This window comes from Xenia sp. Carnegie-2017, unplaced genomic scaffold, assembly GCF_021976095.1.
Source record: "Xenia sp. Carnegie-2017 unplaced genomic scaffold, XeniaSp_v1 HiC_scaffold_21, whole genome shotgun sequence".
Taxonomy (NCBI): Eukaryota; Metazoa; Cnidaria; class Anthozoa; order Malacalcyonacea; family Xeniidae; genus Xenia; species Xenia sp. Carnegie-2017.
The window spans coordinates 3,087,160-3,104,649 of record NW_025813484.1 but is presented as its reverse complement, the minus strand read 5'-3'; the positions used below and the strand labels follow the sequence as shown (position 1 = coordinate 3,104,649).

The following is a 17,490-nucleotide window of genomic DNA, read 5'->3' as shown; positions in this document are numbered from 1 at the left end:
TTTGTTCGTCGTAACCTCCACGTTCCTCTATCGTTGCGTTTCAAAGTTTCCAGTTGAGATTTCTGAGATTCCAGTTCTCTTTCGGTTTGTTTCAACTTTGAGCTTAGCTATAAAATAAGAAGGTTTGCTTTACTCAACAGGCTATAAAAGTTGATGACCTTATATATGTATAGAGCTATTATCACACGCAATGTCAGTCCATCAGTAAAATTTTACCTTTTTCACTGAATTCTCCAGTTGAAGAAGTCTTTCTTCAGTTAAGTATTTCAACTTACTTAGATCACTTTAGGAACAAGGCGGGCAGACACATTTGAAACCTGTAGGATCTGTCTTGCAATGTTGCAGGACCTTGTTCATGTAAAAATGTGCTTGCATAAAATTTCCTGAGGCAATTTCCTGAAATATCGATAAAGACCAAAGACCTCGATGAAAACATTTTATCGCACAATGTTTTTTTTTGTGTATTAGATGTGCTTTGAAATGACAGATATTACTTTTCAATTTAGGTAAGTATGTATTTGTAGCACATATATACACGAAAAGTCAATACTTTCCAGATTTATGAATGATTTATTATCACATAGCATAAGTTGCATGTTTAATTGTTTGAATGTGCAGCAAATGTTTGAAAATTTTACACCTCCATGGTCAAGTTTCAATCTGTACTACTTTACGGGCTCTTACAAATGAACTTTGAGTAACTTTTACTCGTTTTTGTCGATAGGACCGCCTCTCAAGATGTGCACGATCATGTCAGGATAAAATATAGGACAAAAATTACAAGAAGAGATGAAGGTTTGTGTAGATGAATGTTGTGATACACATTGTAAGCTTCTACCCAAAATATTTCAAAGAATGAGTGAAACATTTTGTCGATTACAGCAGATTGATTAAAGATTTTTCTTCATATGAAATATTGGTAACTTTTAAACAGAAAATATGATCGTGTTCAAACATATTTAGTGTAAATAACTTTTAAAACTTTATTGAATAATGATTAGGTGCTCAAAAAGTGACGTCAATGTCACCAAATTTTCACAGTCATGAACAGTGAAGTCTGTTGAAAATTTCGAAATATTCCTTTATGATTTTATAAGCCTGCTAGCGAACGGCAATTTGGTTATGAGCAATATAACTTGTCAGTGTTGGAAATTTAGGCCTCAAACAATACAGAAAAGATCAATACTATGTAAAGCATTGTATTATCTCACAAATAATGACAAATTGTTACATTCTTACACTAAAACTATTATATGCTGTTTTAAGTATTTCTTAAAGAATTGCTTGGTGTTAGTGTCTCAGTTAATCAATCACATAGCCAACTAAACGAACACGATACCAACTGTGAGGATTCCTACTTTCATAGCGGGAGTATGTTACTTTGAAAACTAGTTCATTTGCGAGAGTATTGTTCCATGGAATCATTTGTTCGTATAAAAATGTATTTCCATGGACATTGTAATGCAAGTTGTAGCCTTCAACTTTTCCCGAACTGTCGTCGTTTCCTTTTTGATGTGTTACATAGTACAAGTCAGCAGCTCCTTTGTGGTTCCCGTAGTGGCAGTAGACGGAAATTATTATAGCTCGAGTGTTTTGGGGGAACATGATGGGGATTTTTTGTGTGTAGGTTGGTTTTGCAAGATGCAATCGTAACTTCTCCAGTTGATTCAAAATCTATGATAAATAGAATGAGCTTTGATTAGTAGATACATTGATAAAGTGCTATTTTTTTAAAGCTATTTCACCAAAAGATTTTCTTCATTGTATAACATTGTCAGTCCATTGTTAAAGCAATTATTATAATATGTTGACAAGGGAAGAGGAGCGTTGTGTTGTTTTTTTCTTGAGATGTGTAGACAATTAGGATTTTAGCACGACCGCATTTTTTTCACTTGCCTCATTTGTTCGTCGTAACCTCCACGTTCCTCTATCGTTGCGTTTCAAAGTTTCCAGTTGAGATTTCTGAGATTCCAGTTCTTTTTCGGTTTGTTCCAACTTTGAGCTTAACTAAAAAATAAGAAGAATGTTTGCTTTACTCAACAGGCTATAAAAGTTGATGACCTTAAATATGTATAAAGCTATAATCACACGCAATGAAGTCAGTCCATCAGTAAAATTTTACCTGTTTCACTGAATTCTCCAGTTGAAGAAGTCTTTCCTCTGTTAAATATTTCACCTTACATAGATCACCAGAGTAGCCAGGCGGGCAGACACATTTGAAACCTGTAGGAACTGTCTTGCAAACACCTCCATTTAAACATGGACATTTCCGTTGGCAAGTCAGACCATAATACCCACTTGTTGGATCACAAATGCATGAAAAACAGCGAAAACCATCTCGGCAAATTCCCTTGTTTTTACACACAGAGTTGTTGCAGTCATTTCCATCCTTTGAAAGGAATTTGTGCAACTTGTGACGATCTCCAATCTTTGATATACCAATGTTACCAAGTTGTTTATACGTTAGACTTGAGAGGACAGTTTGATCAATATTTTCTGCCTTCATCTTGGCGACGTAGGAGAGTAAAGCCGCTCCCTTGATTCCAGCAAGCATGAGTATATCTTTAACTGTGATTCCACGAAGACAGTGAGAAGATTGTTTGGCTTCTGTAAAAATAGCAGATGTACCAATAATTATGAAAGTGACGAAGAAAACATTAAATGCTAGCCCCATTTTCTATTTGCTTTCTAATGGTTTAATAAAGCAACGTGTCAAAGTCAACACTAGTTATGTGAATCTATATCTCTGTTTCCTGCTTTTACATTGTTTTCTTTTGAATGCCTTCAGCATTTAGCTGACACCAATTTGATTTCGTTGTCGTCTTGGACTCTTTGTCGTCATGTAAAGTCTAAATTTTAGAACAACTCTTAATTGATGACTGTAAAAAAACCTGTTGCCGCCGATCCTCTGCAAATTGTACACAAGAAGGAAAGAATTCAGAATTAATTCACTTTGGTAAACACAAAGATCGGTATGCTAAATAGTTATATGTGGTGTTAGAGCACAGAATAGAAACGTAACAGAAGCGCCACTCAGCGAAATATCTGTCCCCTACTTGTACCCAGTTCTTAAGTGCGCATCTTTTGCGTCGCCATTACTCCAGCCAGATCATTGAACTAAATATAATTTAGTTCAATGAGCCAGATAAAGGTTAGCACTATTTTCCACCCAGCAAACCGCCCTTTACTTTGAAATATAATGTTTTACACAATATAATATTTTACACAATCTAATATTTTACACAATATAATATTTTATATAATATTTTACACAATCGTCGAAAAACGACATATTTTCCAGCCTGGATTATAAGTTTATAACTTAAGGTGGTTGCATGAAAATTTATACTGCAACATTTATCTGTAAATATTTTCATATGTTGATATTAAAAACTGTATTATAAAAATATAAAATTACTCGCCATCTCAAAACGACCTAGCACCAGTGCATGCATGGTTTCCTTTTAGCTTTTGGTTCTTTCCCATTAGCCGCCATCTTTAATTTATTTCCGATTGTGTAAAGTAAAGGGCGGTTTGCTGGGTGGAAAATAGTGCTAACCCCAGATAAACTGGCCAGAATGTATTAATATTATGAAGAGTTGTTTTTCGAAAATTTGACGAATGTAGATTCAGTTATGGACAAAATTTTTAATGCCATCGGATAGGATACCAAGCATATGAGGTGAGAAACAGTTTTTCTGTAAAATACGTTCGTCAAATATAATTTTACGGGTTTTATACTTTCTTGTCTTGAATTGTATGCGAGATCCATGTTTAGAACGTCTCTTACATTGAACGGCAGTTGCCCTAAAAATTTATAATCTAGGACAAAAGGTAATAAATATATTTAGTGTGATTTCATTTCTGTATTTTCTAGTAAAGAGTTTCCTATTAGGGCCTGTTTATATGGAGCCGAGTTACCCGGCTAAGCGAGTTACTCGCTCAACCCAGAGCCCTCTGTAAGAAATTATTCTATAGAGGGCTCTGGCTCAATTGGGTTTGACAAAGTGATCTGTTTATATGGCACCGGGTAGCTGGGCTAGTACTTCCCTTCATTTGTCTTAAATGAAGTTTGGCTATGCTAACTTCGAGTTAAGACGCGAGATTTTAAAAAGCCTCACAGTTTCGCAGCAAAAATGGAATGGGTGAATATAAAATTGAAAATTATGACATGTGTATGTTTTTGTATTATAATACTGCAAGTACAAGGCTTAGTACGCATGCGTACCAACAGAGCCAATTTTCCTGGCAAATGCGTTTATATGGAAAAATTCATCCCGCCTAGCTGGGTAACTCGCTTGCACAAACCGAGTTCCCGGCAAGGCAAGTTACTCGGATGTGTCATATAAACGATTCACCGGGAAATGCATTCATTTTATATAAGGGCCGAGTTACCCGGCTAGGCGAGTAACTCGCTCAGCCGGGTAACTCGGCTTCATATAAACAGGCCCTTAGAATGGTCCATGGATTTGATAGAAGCGATAAAGTGACCTATTGTGCGTAAAGAACTTTCTTCAGATGAAGGCGTTAATAGTATAGAATTTGGACTAAACTAATTTGTATTTGATGCTTGAATCAGTGCTTTTTATTTGCAATGTAGCTTGTCTGCATAATTGTAATCGAAAGTTTTTATTTGTACTTGTATATTGAGTTCCTGTGGCTATCATGTCTGTCAAATTTGTATTAACTTACAAATAAAGATGTTTTTTTTGTTGTCTTATTTTTAATAAACAATATATGAAATATCAATTATTTAAAGAATGAAGTTATTGATAAATTGTTTCAATTAAATTAACAATTTTGTCATGTCATATCGTCATTAGCCAGGCGGACACACACATTTAAAACCTGTAGGAACTGTCTTGCAAACACCTCCATTTAAACATGGACATTTTTGTTGGCAAGTCAGACCATAATACCCACTTGTTGAATCACAAATGCAGGAAATATATCGAAAGCCATCATTAAATTTTAAGACTTTTTGTCAGAAGTTGTTTGAACGTTTGCAGTATCCTTGGATGTTCTAGTTTCTTTTATGAGAAGAATTCTTCTAAAAAAAAAGACAAGTAATTTTGAAAACAAAAAATCCCGTTTTTGGTCCATACTTCCCTATACCCCGAGATTGTGTTTGAGAACTAGAGCGTCGCATGTCAATTAAGGGAACCAGATAATCCTTGTTTGCTATGAAGCCCGTGTATATTTTGCTCGTGATACATGAGAAACAGTAAACGAGAGAGTTAAATCAGAAAGATATAAACCAATAAAAATTGTATAAAACATGTTTAAGGTTGTCTTAAATTATAAGTGTCAGAAAAAGGCTCAGTTTTGATTGAAACATTGTCACAAGAAGTTGGTTGTAACATTGCTTGGTTTATTTTGTAAACAAAAAGATAAAATTCGAAAGCAAAAAAAAACCCGTTTTTGGTACATGCTTCCCGATACCTTCTTAAGCGCAAGGCACTAAAACGCTGCATGTTTAACGTTTCGGTAGGAGATTTCGGCCCCTCCACGCTATCCTACTTGGGAGATGCAAAACCTTCCGCCCATCAAACCCCGAGATCACCTGCGATAGGCCCTTGCGCTCGTGGTACGCAGGGAAAGTCCCGGTCGCGACCGAAGTCTGGGCATCCAGCTTCCACTGCTAGTTGACATCTATTGGATGAAGTTTTAGCTTTATATATATATACAAAAATTCAAAGGCTTACGAAAGTTGTGGTGTTATTAAAGTCACTACTGCGCATGCCCAGATCATTTCTTTAATAATTTGCGACTAAGTGAGCTAATTGCAACAAATGTAGTGCAAGTACATATGGTTAGTCGTTGCCAAGACTATGAACAATTATTCGAGTGGACTGCGCATACTCGAACGCATGCGCAGATAATTTCTCTATTAAATTGTTACTAAGCATGCTATTTATTTCAAAATCAGTGCTAGTAGATGCAGTTGTTCGGTACCTTGACCATGAATTTGGGCAACTGGGCAATTCGACTGCGCATGCGCATATGATTTATTTGAAAATTTGTGACTGAGCGAGCTAATTACTCCGTAATCGGTACTAGTACATACAGCTGGTCGTTGCCATGACCATGAACTTGGAGAGTTGGTGGAGTTGACTACGCATGCTCAAATTAGTTCTCAATTAATTTTTGACAGAGCGAGCTCTGAATTTAGTGCTTGTATATGCTCATAGCAAACTTGTCTTCTTAAGCTTGTTTTGACAAATGCGTATCAAACTCGTGAATACTTCGCCACTCGTAATATAAGCTACGCGTTTATTTTATATGTTGAGAACCTTTTACGTGTGACCTAACGTTCACGTGGTCAAACAAAAATTCATGAAATTATATGGTTGAAAGGCCTTCAAATTTCTCTTTCATCTGCTCCCTCATGTTAAACTTGCAAAAGACATAACAAAGCAATTGACTACAAAACCTTTTACTTCTACAACTTCTACAACATTTTCAAACAAAGAAAAACATTTTCTTTTGAAACATTGTATTTTGTGACTACTTGTGCTACCAGCAAGTTTGTTTTTCCTAAGTAAATATATGTCAGACTTAGTTAATCAGTCACATAACCAACCAAACGAACGCGATACCAATTATTAGCTCCACCTGTACGATAAGATCTAGTTACTTTGAAGATCAAATCATTTGGAAGAGTGGTGTTCCAGGGAATCATTTGTTCATACAAGAATGTGTTTGCGTTAACATTGTAATGTGTGTTGTAGCCTTCAGCTTTCGCGGAACTGTCGTCATTTCCCTTTTGATGGGTTACATAGTCTAAGTACGCATGTCCTTTGCTGTTCCAGAAGCTGCAGTAAACGGAGATAATGATAGCTCGAGTGTTTTGAGGAAGAACTATCGGAATTGCCTGCGTGTAGGTTGGAGTTGCCAGATGCAGTTGTATCTTCTCCAGTTGATTCAAAATCTATGATAAATGGAAGATGTTTTTATTAGCCGATGAAAAAGGGAATTCAACTTTTTACAAATACCGCGTCGAGCCATCGAGCTAACAATAAATAATAAATAAAAAAAAAACTATGATTTCTTTCATCAACTATCACCTACGTCATCAAAACATCCCCTTCATCTATTCATTAAATGGTGGTCAATCTAGCACCAGTTTCATCAAAAATTTTTCTCATCTTATAAAGAAGTCAACTATGATTTCTTTCATCAACTATCACCTACGTCATCAAAACATTCCCTTCATCTATTCATTAAACGGTGGTCAATCTAGCACCAGTTTCATCAAAAAATTTTCTTATCTTATAAAAATCTTCAGGCAATGCATAATGCTATCCTTTTAACTAAATTGTAATATTGCCTTGTCTTTGATATATGAAAGCATTTTCTCACCTCATTTGTTCGTCGTAATCTCCATAATCCTCTATTATTGCGTTGAGATTCGGTTTGTTTTAACTTTAAGCTTAACTAAACGAAAAGAAACATGTTTTCTTTACCCACCATTCTATACTCACAGGCAATGAAGTCAGTTCATCAGTAAAATTTTACCTGTTTCACCGAATTCTCCAGTTGAAGAAGTCTTTCCTCTGTTAAGTACTTCAACTTACATAGATTGCCAGAGTAGCCAGGCGGGCAGACACATTTGAAACCTGTAGGAACTGTCTTGCAAACACCTCCATTTAAACATGGACATTTTCGTTGGCAAGTCAGACCATAATACCCACTTGTTGGATCACAAATGCATGAGAAACATCGAAAACCATCTCGGCAAATACCCTTGTTTTTACACACAGAGTTGTTGCAGTCATTTCCATCCTTTGAAAGGAATTTGTGCAACTTGTGACGATCTCCAATCTTTGATATACCAATGTTACCAAGTTGTTTATACGTTAGACTTGAGAGGACAGTTTGATCAATATTTTCTGCCTTCATCTTGGCGACGTAGGAGAGTAAATCCGCTCCCTTGATTCCAGCAAGCATGAGTATATCTTTAACTGTGATTCCACGAAGACAGTGAGAAGATTGTTTGGCTTCTGTAAAAATTGCAGATGTACCAATAATTATGAAAGTGACGAAGAAAACATTAAATGCTAGTCCCATTTTCTATTTGCTTTCTAATGGTTTAATAAAGCAACGTGTCAAAGTCAACACTAGTTATGTGAATCTATATCTCTGTTTCCTGCTTTTACATTGTTTTCTTTTGAATGCCTTCAGCATTTAGCTGACCCCAATTTGATTTCGTTGTCGTCTTGGACTCTTTGTCGTCATGTAAAGTCTCAATTTTAGAACAACTCTTAATTGATGACTGTAAAAATACCTGTTACTGCCGATCCTCTGCAAATTGTACACAAGAAGGAAAGAATTCAGAATTAATTCACTTTGGTAAATACAAAGATCAGTATGCTAAATAGCTATATGTGGTGTTAGAGGCTCTTTTTAAGAGGACAAAGAAAAATTCATTAAACTATATGCATGGTTGGAAGGCTTTCAAATTTCTCTCATCACGTGCTTGCTCATGCTCAATTCAAGCTGAACACACATAAGGCCTATCAAAAGCACTTGACTACAGTCAAGTGCTTTTGATAGGCTTTTGTTGAACATTTTATTCAACAAAATTTTCAAACAAGAAAATCCATGCATTTTCATTTAAAATTTTGTTTTTCTATCAGTTGTTGCCTTCATTAAATATATCTTATCTATGTACATATATCTGTACGTATGACTAAGTCACATAGCCGACTAAGCGGACGCGAAACAAATTCAGATTTCAATACCGTAGGAACCAGTTACTTTTAAATTTGAAAACCAAGTCATCTGATTGAGTACTATCCCAAGGAATCATTTGTTCATGTAAAAATGTGCTTGCATAAAATTTTCTGAAGCAATTTCCTGAAATTATCGATAAAGACCGAAGACCTCGATGAAAACATTTTACCGCACAATGTTTTTTTTTTTGTGTATCAGATGTGCTTTGAAATGACAGATATTCCTTTTCAATTTAGGTAAGTATGTATTTGTAGCACATATATACACGAAAAAGTCAATACTTTCCAGATTTATGAATGATTATTTATTATCACATAGCATAAGTTGCATGTTTAATTGTTTGAATGTGCAGCAAATGTTTGAAAATTTTACACCTCCATGGTCAAGTTTCAATCTGTACTACTTTATGGGCTCTTACAAATGAACTTTGGGTAATTTTTACTCGTTTTTGTCGATAGGACCGCCTCTCAAGATGTGCACGATCATGTCAGGATAAAATATAGGACAAAAATTACAAGAAGAGATGAAGGTTTGTGTAGATGAATGTTGTGATACACATTGTAAGCTTATACCCAAAATATTTCAAAGAATGAGTGAAACATTTTGTCGATTACAGCAGATTGATTAAAGATTTTTCTTCATACGAAATATTGGTAACTTTTAAACAGAAAATATGATCGTGCTCAAACATATTTAGTGTAAATAACTTTTAAAACTTTATTGAATAATGATTAGGTACTCAAAAAGTGACGTCAATATCACCAAATTTTCACAGTCACGAACAGTGAAGTCTGTTGAAAATTTCGAAATATTCCTTTATGATTTGATAAGCCTGCTAGCAAACGGCAATTTGATTATGAGGAATATGACTTTTCAGTGTTGGAAAATTAGGCCTCAAGCAATACAGAAAAGATCAGTACAATGTAAAGCATTGTATTATCTCACAAATAATGACAAATTGTTACATTCCTGACACTAAAACTATCATATGCTGTTTTAAGTATTTCTTAAAGAATTGCTTGGTGTTAGTGTCTCAGTTAATCAATCACATAGCCAACTAAACGAACACGATACCAACTGTGAGGATTCCTACTTTCATAGCGGGAGAATGTTACTTTGAAAACTAGCTCATTTGCGAGAGTATTGTTCCATGGAATCATTTGTTCGTATAAAAATGTATTTGCATGGACATTGTGATGCATGTTGTAGCCTTCAACTTTTCCCGAACTGTCGTCGTTTCCTTTTTGATGTGTTACATAGTTCAATTCAGCAGTTCCTTTGTGGTTCCCGTACTTGCAGTAGACGGAGATTATTATAGCTCGAGTGTTTTGGGGGAACATGATGGGGATTTTTTGTGTGTAGGTTGGTTTTGCAAGATGCAATCGTAACTTCTCCAGTTGATTCAAAATCTATGATAAATAGATTGAGCTTTGATTAGTAGATACATTGATAAAGTGCTATTTTTATCAAGCTATTTCACCAAAAGATTTTCTTCATTGTATAACATTGTCAGTCCATTCTTAAAGCAATTATTATAATTTGTTGACAAGTGAAGAGGAGCGTTGTGTTGTTGTTTTTTTTTGAGATGTGTAGATTAGGATTTTAGCACGATCGTAATGACATTTTGTCACGTATAATTTTTTCACTTGCCTCATTTGTTCGTCGTAGCCTCCACGTTCCTCTATCGTTGCGTTTCAAAGTTTCCAGTTGAGATTTCTGAGATTCCAGTTCTCTTTCGGTTTGTTTTAACTTTGAGCTTAGCTATAAAATAAGAAGAAGGTTTGCTTTACTCAACAGGCTATAAATGTTGATGACTTTAAAAATGTATAAAGCTATAATCACACGCAATGAAGTCAGTTCATCAGTAAAATTTTACCTGTTTCACCGAATTCTCCAGTTGAAGAAGTCTTTCCTCCGTTAAGTATTTCACCTTACATAGATTGCCAGAGTAGCCAGGCGGGCAGACACATTTAAAACCTGTAGGAACTGTCTTGCAAACACCTCCATTTAAACATGGACATTTTTGTTGGCAAGTCAGACCATAATACCCACTTGCTGGATCACAAATGCATGAGAAACATCGAAAACCATCTCGGCAAATACCCTTGTTTTTACACACAGAGTTGTTGCAGTCGTTTCCATCCCTTGAAAGGAATTTTTGCAACTTGTGACGATCTCCAATCTTTGATATACCAATGTTACCAAGTTGTTTATACGTTAGACTTGAGAGGACAGTTTCATCAATATTTTCGGCCTTCATCTTTGCGACGTAGGAGAGTAAATCCGCTCCCTTGATTCCAGCAAGCATGAGTATATCTTTAACTGTGATTCCACGAAGACAGTGAGAAGAATGTTTGGCTTCTGTAAAAATAGCAGATGTACCAATAATTATGAAAGTGACGAAGAAAACATTAAATGCTAGTCCCATTTTCTATTTGCTTTCTAATGGTTCAATAAAGCAACGTGTCAAAGTCAACACTAGTTATGTGAATCTACTTCTCTGTTTCCTTCTTTTACATTGTTTTCTTTTGAATGCCTTCAGCATTTAGCTGACACCAATTCGATTTCGTTATCGTCTTGGACTCTTTGTCGTCATGTTAAGTCTCAATTTTAGAACAACTCTTAATTGATGACTGTAAAAATACCTGTTCCTGCCGATCCTCTGCAAATTGTACACAAGAAGGAAAGAATTCAGAATTAATTCACTTTGGTAAACACAAAGATCGGTATGCTAAATAGCTATATGTGGTGTTGGAGCACAGAATAGAAACGTAACAGAAGCGCCACTCAGCGAAAAATCTGTCCCCTACTTGTACCCAGCTCTTAAGTGCGCATCTTTTGCGTCGCCATCACTCCAGCCAGATAAACTGGCCAGAATGTATTAATATTATGAAGAGTTGTTTCTCGAAAATTTGACGAATGTAGATTCAGTTATGGACAAAATTTTTAATGCCATCGGATAGGATACCAAGCATATGAGGTGAGAAACAGTTTTTCTGTAAAATACGTTCGTCAAATATAATTTTACGGGTTTTATAGTTTCTTGTCTTGAATTGTATGCGAGATCCATGTTTAGAACGTCTCTTATATTGACCGGCAGTTGCCCTAAAAATTTATAATCTAGGACAAAGGTAATAAATATATTTAGTGTGATTTCATTTCTGTATTTTCTAGTAAAGAGTTTCCTATTAGGGCCTGTTTATATGGAGCCGAGTTACCCGGCTAAGCGAGTTACTCGCTCAATAGGGTTTGACAAAGTGATCTGTTTATATGGCACCGGGTAACTGGGCTAGTACTTCCCTTCATTTGTCTTAAATGAAGTTTGGCTATGCTAACTTCGAGTAAAGACGCGAGATTTTAAAAAGCCTCACAGTTTCGCAGCAAAAATGGAATGGGTGAATATAAAATTGAAAATTACGACATGTGTATGTTTTTGTATTATAATACAGCAAGTACAAGGCTTAGTACGCATGCGTACCAACAGAGCCAATTTTCCTGGCAAATGCGTTTATATGGACAAATTCATCCCGCCTAGCCGGGTAACTCGCTTACACAAACCGAGTTCCCGGCAAGGCAAGTTACTCGGTTGTGTCATATAAACGATTTACCGGGAAATGAATTCATTTTATATAAGGGCCGAGTTACCCGGCTAGGCGAGTAACTCGCTCAGCCGGGTAACTCGGCTTCATATAAACAGGCCCTTAGAATGGTCCATGGATTTGATAGAAGCGATAAAGTGACCTATTGTGCGTAAAGAAGTTTCTTCAAATGAAGACGTTATTAGTATAGAATTTGGACTAAACTAATTTATATTTGATGCTTGAATCGGGGCTTTTTATTTGCAATGTAGCTTGTCCGCATAATTGTAATCTAAAGTTTTTATTTGTAATTGTATATTGAGTTCCTGTGGCTATCATGTCTGTCAAATTTGTATTAACTTACAAATAAAGATGTTTTTTTTGTTGTAACAATTGTGTCTGCCCGCCTGGCTAATGACGATATGACATAATAACAATTTTGTCATTATGTCATATCGTCATTAGCCAGGCGGGCAGACACATTTGAAACCTGTAGGAACTGTCTTGCAAACACCTCCATTTAAACATGGACATTTTGGTTGGCAAGTCAGACCATAATACCCACTTGTTGAATCACAAATGCAGGAAAAACATCGAAAGCCATCATTAAATTTTAAGTCAAAAAGGCAGAAGCTGTTTGAACGTTTGCAGTATCCTTGGATGTTCTAGTTTCTTTTATGAGAAGAATTCTTGTAAAGAAAAAAGACAAGTAATTTGAAAACAAAAATCCGTTTTGGTCCATACTTCCCGATACCCCGAGATTGTGTTTGAGAACTAGAGCGTCGCATGTCAATTAAGGGAACCAGATAATCCTTGTTTGCTATGAAGCCCGTGTATGGTTTGCTCGTGATACATGAGAAACAGTAAACGAGAGAGTTAAATCAGAAAGATATAAACCAATAAAAATTGTATAAAACATGTTTAAGGTTGTCTAAAATTATAAGTGTCAGAAAAAGGCTCAGTTTTTGATTGAAACATTGTCACAAGAGGTTGGTTGTAACATTGCTTGGTTTATTTTGTAAACAAAAAGATAAAATTCGAAAGCAAAGAAAAACCCGTTTTTGGTACATGCTTCCCGATACCTTCTTAAGCGTAAGGCACTAGAACGCCGCATGTTAACGTTTCGGTAGGAGATTTCGGCCCCTCCACGCTATACTACTTGGGAGATGCAAAAGCTTCCGCCCACCAGACCCCGAGATCACCTGCGATAGGCTTTGCTCGGGGTACGCAGGGAGAGTGCGGTCGTTGCCATGACCATGAACTTGGAGAGTTGATGGAGTTGACTACGCATTCTCAGATTAGTTCTCAATTAGTTTTCGACAGAGCGAGCTCTGAAATTAGTGCTTGTATATGCTCATAGCAAATTTGTCTTCTTAAGCTTGTTTTGACAAATGCATATCAAACTCGTGAATACTTTGTTACGCCACTCGTAATATAAGCTACGCGTTTATTTTATATGTTGAGAACCTTTTACGTGTGACTTAACGTTCACGTGGTCAAACAAATATTCATGAAATTATATGGTTGAAAGGCCTTCAAATTTCTCTTTCATCTGCTCGCTCATGTTAAACTTGCAAAAGGCATAACAAAGCAATTGACTACAAAACCTTTTACTTCTACAACTTCTACAACATTTTCAAACAAAGAAAAACATTTTCTTTTGAAACATTGTATTTTGTGACTACTTGTACTACCAGCAAGTTTGTTTTTCCTAAGTAAATACACGTCAGACTTAGTTAATCAGTCACATAACCAACCAAACGAACGCGATACCAATTATTAGCTCCACCGTCAAGGCGGGAGGATGTTACTTTAAAAATCAGCTCATTTGGGAGAGTGGTGTTCCAGGGAATCATTTGTTCATACAAGAATGTGTTTGCGTAAACATTGAAATGCGTGTTGTAGCCTTCAGCTTTCGCGGAGCTGTCGTCATTTCCTTTTTGATGGGTTACATAGTTTAAGTACGCATGTCCTTTGGTGTTCCAGAAGTTGCAGAAAACGGAAATAATGATAGCTCGAGTGTTTTGGGGAAGAACTATTGGAATTGCCTGCGTGTAGGTTGGAGTTGCCTGATGCAGTTGTATCTTCTCCAGTTGATTCAAAATCTATGATAAATGGAAGATGTTTTTATTAGCCGATGAAAAAGGGAATTCAACTTTTTACAAATACCGCGTCGAGCCATCGAGCTAACAATAAATAATAAATAAGAAGTCAACTATGATTTCTTTCATCAACTATCACCTACGTCATCAAAACATCCCCTTCATCTATTCATTAAATGGTGGTCAATCTAGCACCAGTTTCATCAAAAATTTTTCTCATCTTATAAAGAAGTCAACTATGATTTCTTTCATCAACTATCACCTACGTCATCAAAACATCCCCTTCATCTATTCATTAAACGGTGGTCAATCTAGCACCAGTTTCATTAAAAATTTTTCTCATCTTATAAAAATCTTCAGGCAATGCATAATGCTATCCTTTTAATTAAATTGTAGTATTGCCTTGTCTTTGATGAATGAAAGCATTTTCTCACCTCATTTGTTCGTCGTAATGTCCATAATCCTCTATTATTGCGTTGAGATTCGAGCTCTGTTTCGGTTTGTTTCAACTTTAAGCTTAACTAAACGAAAAGAAACATGTTTTCTTTACCCACCATTCTATACTCACAGGCAATGAAGTTGGTTCATTAGTGAAATTTTACCTGATTCACGGAACTCTCCAGTTGAAGAAATCTTTCTTCAGTTAAATATTTCACCTTACATAGATTGCCAGAGTAGCCAGGCGGGCAGACACATTTAAAACCTGTAGGAACTGTCTTGCAAACACCTCCATTTAAACATGGACATTTTTGTTGGCAAGTCAGACCATAATACCCACTTGTTGGATCACAAATGCATGAAAAACATCGAAAACCATCTCGGCAAATGCCCTTGTTTTTACACACGGAGTTGTTGCAGTCATTTCCATCCTTTGAAAGGAATTTGTGCAACTTGTGACGATCTCCAATCTTTGATATACCAATGTTACCAAGTTGTTTATACGTTAGACTTGAGAGGACAGTTTCATCAATATTTTCTGCCTTCATTTTGGCGACGTAGGAGAGTAAATCCGCTCCCTTGATTCCAGCAAGCATGAGTATATCTTTAACTGTGGTTCCATGAACACAGTGAGAAGATTGTTTGGCTTCTGTGAAGCTGGTAACACCGATGCTTATCAAGACGAAGAAGAAAACCACTGATGGTTGAGCCATTGTTTTTACTTTGATAGTTAGGTTGAATCAATTGGTGAACGGATGGGTTGATCTTTGCAGCGAGAGCTTTTATAATTACCAAGTATTCCTGTTGTCGTCAATGTCACGCCTTTGTCTGCGTCATTGAGATTTTTCTGGGCATATTGTTTTTGTTTATTTAATGGTTTAGGTTTAAGCAACTATGGCATTTGGGTTAATGAAATTAACGAGCCTTGACCTTGGCTGTTACACTCGTCCTCTTCTTTTCAGGATATGTTAAGGACTTGATGAAAGAAGTTTTGTACTGCAGACGCATTAATCCAACACTCTCCAAAGCTCTTGATGTCGCTGGAGTGAAAGAAATACCTGTCCCATTGACTCACCACAAATCAAAAATCAGCAAAGCTGAAGCCATTAAGCAACATAAATCTCGCTTTAATAAATAAAAAGAAATAACGTCCCACATGAAATAAACATAATTACAAATGAACAGACTTTGTCATACGCCATAAGCCCTACCATTCAGTAGTGTTGAGCATATTCAAATCCTTTGTATTCTCCAGAAGGCGAAGGAAATGCTTTCCGGATTTTGTCCACAGCACAAGAAGGTGTCGGTACTTTTTTCCCAACCTGCCATGCACCCAAGTCGTCCACTGTCGGTACGCCGTGTAGCGTAATGCTCTGAACGATACAAAATTTTGTCTAAGATACTTATCGGCATTATACATTTGTCGACATACACGTAATTACACTTCTAAGGTGATATTTACTTGTTTTCTTCACTCTCAGGCATAGGTCCAATGTCATGTGTGTACACGACCATAGCTGTTTAAGACAGCTTCGTTTGTACATACTGTGGCAAACTCTTCCTCTTGTGTGATGCAAATATGATCGCCATGTATCAGAGGATCAGTGTTGTTTATCTCTTGGCAACATATACTTTCCCGTCCTGTACTCATGACCACACAAAAGCCACACTCGCACCTAAAAGATAAAAACATTCTTTCTACTTTGGGAAAAACAATGAAGCATCAATAAAATGCAACTAACCATTCAACATTTCCAATTGTGTGAATGTATTCATCTTCGCTTTCCGATGACGAAGAATTGTCATTACTATGATCACCTTGCGCGTTGGCCAAAGGCTCAAACATGTAAGGTTGTACCTCATTGTTATTGACGACAATATCATAATCGGCTTCTTCTTCAGAAGAATCCATTAATTTTTGTTAAATAAAAAACAGTAATAGCAAACTACCGAAAGCCGTGAAAGAATTGCGTGCAAGTCGTAGAACGATATAAGAACGAAACTTGTTTATGTCAACTATTACGTCACTCTTTCCCAGTTCCCAGACTTAAACAATCTCACGGCGTTTTAGCAATGGTCATCGAATATCGTGTTTTTACCGATTATAACCCTAAATATCTTTTTAAATATTTCGCGGACGACTTTGAAACTTGGTACGTCTTATTTTCACGCTATAGGCATTACAATAAAACAAAGTTGTCTTCTAGCTTGCATGTGTCCTTTAATGAGTTGTGGCTGTTGTGAAAGTTAAAGTTACATACCACAACGGTGAAATTAAACATTATGTCAATGAAGTGGAGTGATTTAGATTGCCAGAGCGATAAAAAAGGGTCAAATCTTTTTTACCTTGTCAGATGTCGGTCTTTTATGAAACGGAGCTAATGCAAGCGTGCGTTTTTATCAGAAGTGCTATGTTCGTTTTTTTTATATAAACAAAAATCAGAAGATTGGTGTAAAAATCTACAAAAAAATGTGACAAAAAGAGGGTAAAGATGCGACTTCAGATCTTTGTCCAACAAGTTATGGTATACTGATTGCAGCCATCTACTATGCCACCCGACTTGATAGATGATTACAAGAAGACAATTAACAAATTGTTTTGCACCATCATCTTACACGAAATCAAAAAGAAACTT

At 36.2% G+C, this 17,490-nt stretch overlaps 3 protein-coding genes and 1 long non-coding RNA gene across 5 annotated transcripts in view; 2 read left to right on the top strand and 2 right to left on the bottom strand.

Moving 5' to 3' along the window:
- The window catches only part of LOC124443748 (rho GTPase-activating protein 19-like), a 53,802-nt gene that overhangs the window by 18,608 nt on the left and 17,704 nt on the right, over nt 1-17,490 (top strand). The gene's annotated exons all lie outside the window — the stretch shown is intronic.
- LOC124443753 (cubilin homolog) lies at nt 1,184-2,712 on the bottom strand. Its single transcript, XM_046994271.1, has 3 exons — nt 2,123-2,712; nt 1,897-2,007; nt 1,184-1,674 (listed from the first exon to the last, which is right to left on the bottom strand). Exons 1-3 carry the CDS (start codon nt 2,672-2,674, stop codon nt 1,303-1,305), a joined length of 1,035 nt encoding a protein of 344 aa, XP_046850227.1. The 5' UTR covers nt 2,675-2,712; the 3' UTR covers nt 1,184-1,302.
- Nucleotides 6,421-16,565, bottom strand: LOC124443755. 2 transcript variants are annotated; one of them, XM_046994273.1, is made up of 6 exons: nt 16,317-16,565; nt 16,066-16,227; nt 15,019-15,979; nt 14,851-14,937; nt 14,104-14,419; nt 6,421-6,615 (listed from the first exon to the last, which is right to left on the bottom strand). In XM_046994273.1, the coding sequence occupies exons 3-6, from the start codon at nt 15,565-15,567 to the stop codon at nt 6,563-6,565; spliced, it is 1,005 nt and encodes a 334-aa protein (XP_046850229.1). In that variant the 5' UTR covers nt 15,568-15,979; nt 16,066-16,227; nt 16,317-16,565; the 3' UTR covers nt 6,421-6,562. The 2 variants fall into 2 exon arrangements, with proteins under 2 accessions (XP_046850229.1, XP_046850231.1); XM_046994275.1 differs by lacking the exons at nt 14,104-14,419; nt 14,851-14,937; nt 15,019-15,979; nt 16,066-16,227; nt 16,317-16,565 and adding exons at nt 7,363-7,437; nt 7,519-8,132 and having other exon boundaries at nt 6,421-6,931.
- LOC124443767 lies at nt 8,932-9,482 on the top strand. The gene is made up of 2 exons (XR_006947745.1): nt 8,932-8,972; nt 9,195-9,482. It is a non-coding gene; the product is annotated as an uncharacterized LOC124443767 (long non-coding RNA).

Bases quoted from the DNA above. Each gene is read 5' to 3' on its own strand.
- LOC124443753 (XM_046994271.1), bottom strand. From the start codon at position 2,674: ATGGGGCTAGCATTTAATGTTTTCTTCGTCACTTTCATAATTATTGGT. The intron at 2,008-2,122 runs GTAAAATTTTAC...CTTATTTTTTAG, and splicing joins TGGAGAATTCAGTGAAACAG to TTAAGCTCAAAGTTGGAACA. The intron at 1,675-1,896 runs GCAAGTGAAAAA...TATTTATCATAG, and splicing joins GGTTACGACGAACAAATGAG to ATTTTGAATCAACTGGAGAA.
- LOC124443755 (XM_046994273.1), bottom strand. From the start codon at position 15,567: ATGGCTCAACCATCAGTGGTTTTCTTCTTCGTCTTGATAAGCATCGGT. The intron at 14,938-15,018 runs GTAAAATTTCAC...CTTTTCGTTTAG, and splicing joins TGGAGAGTTCCGTGAATCAG to TTAAGCTTAAAGTTGAAACA. The intron at 6,616-14,103 runs GTGGAGCTAATA...CTTATCGTACAG, and splicing joins AACATCCTCCCGCCTTGACG to GTGGAGCTAATAATTGGTAT.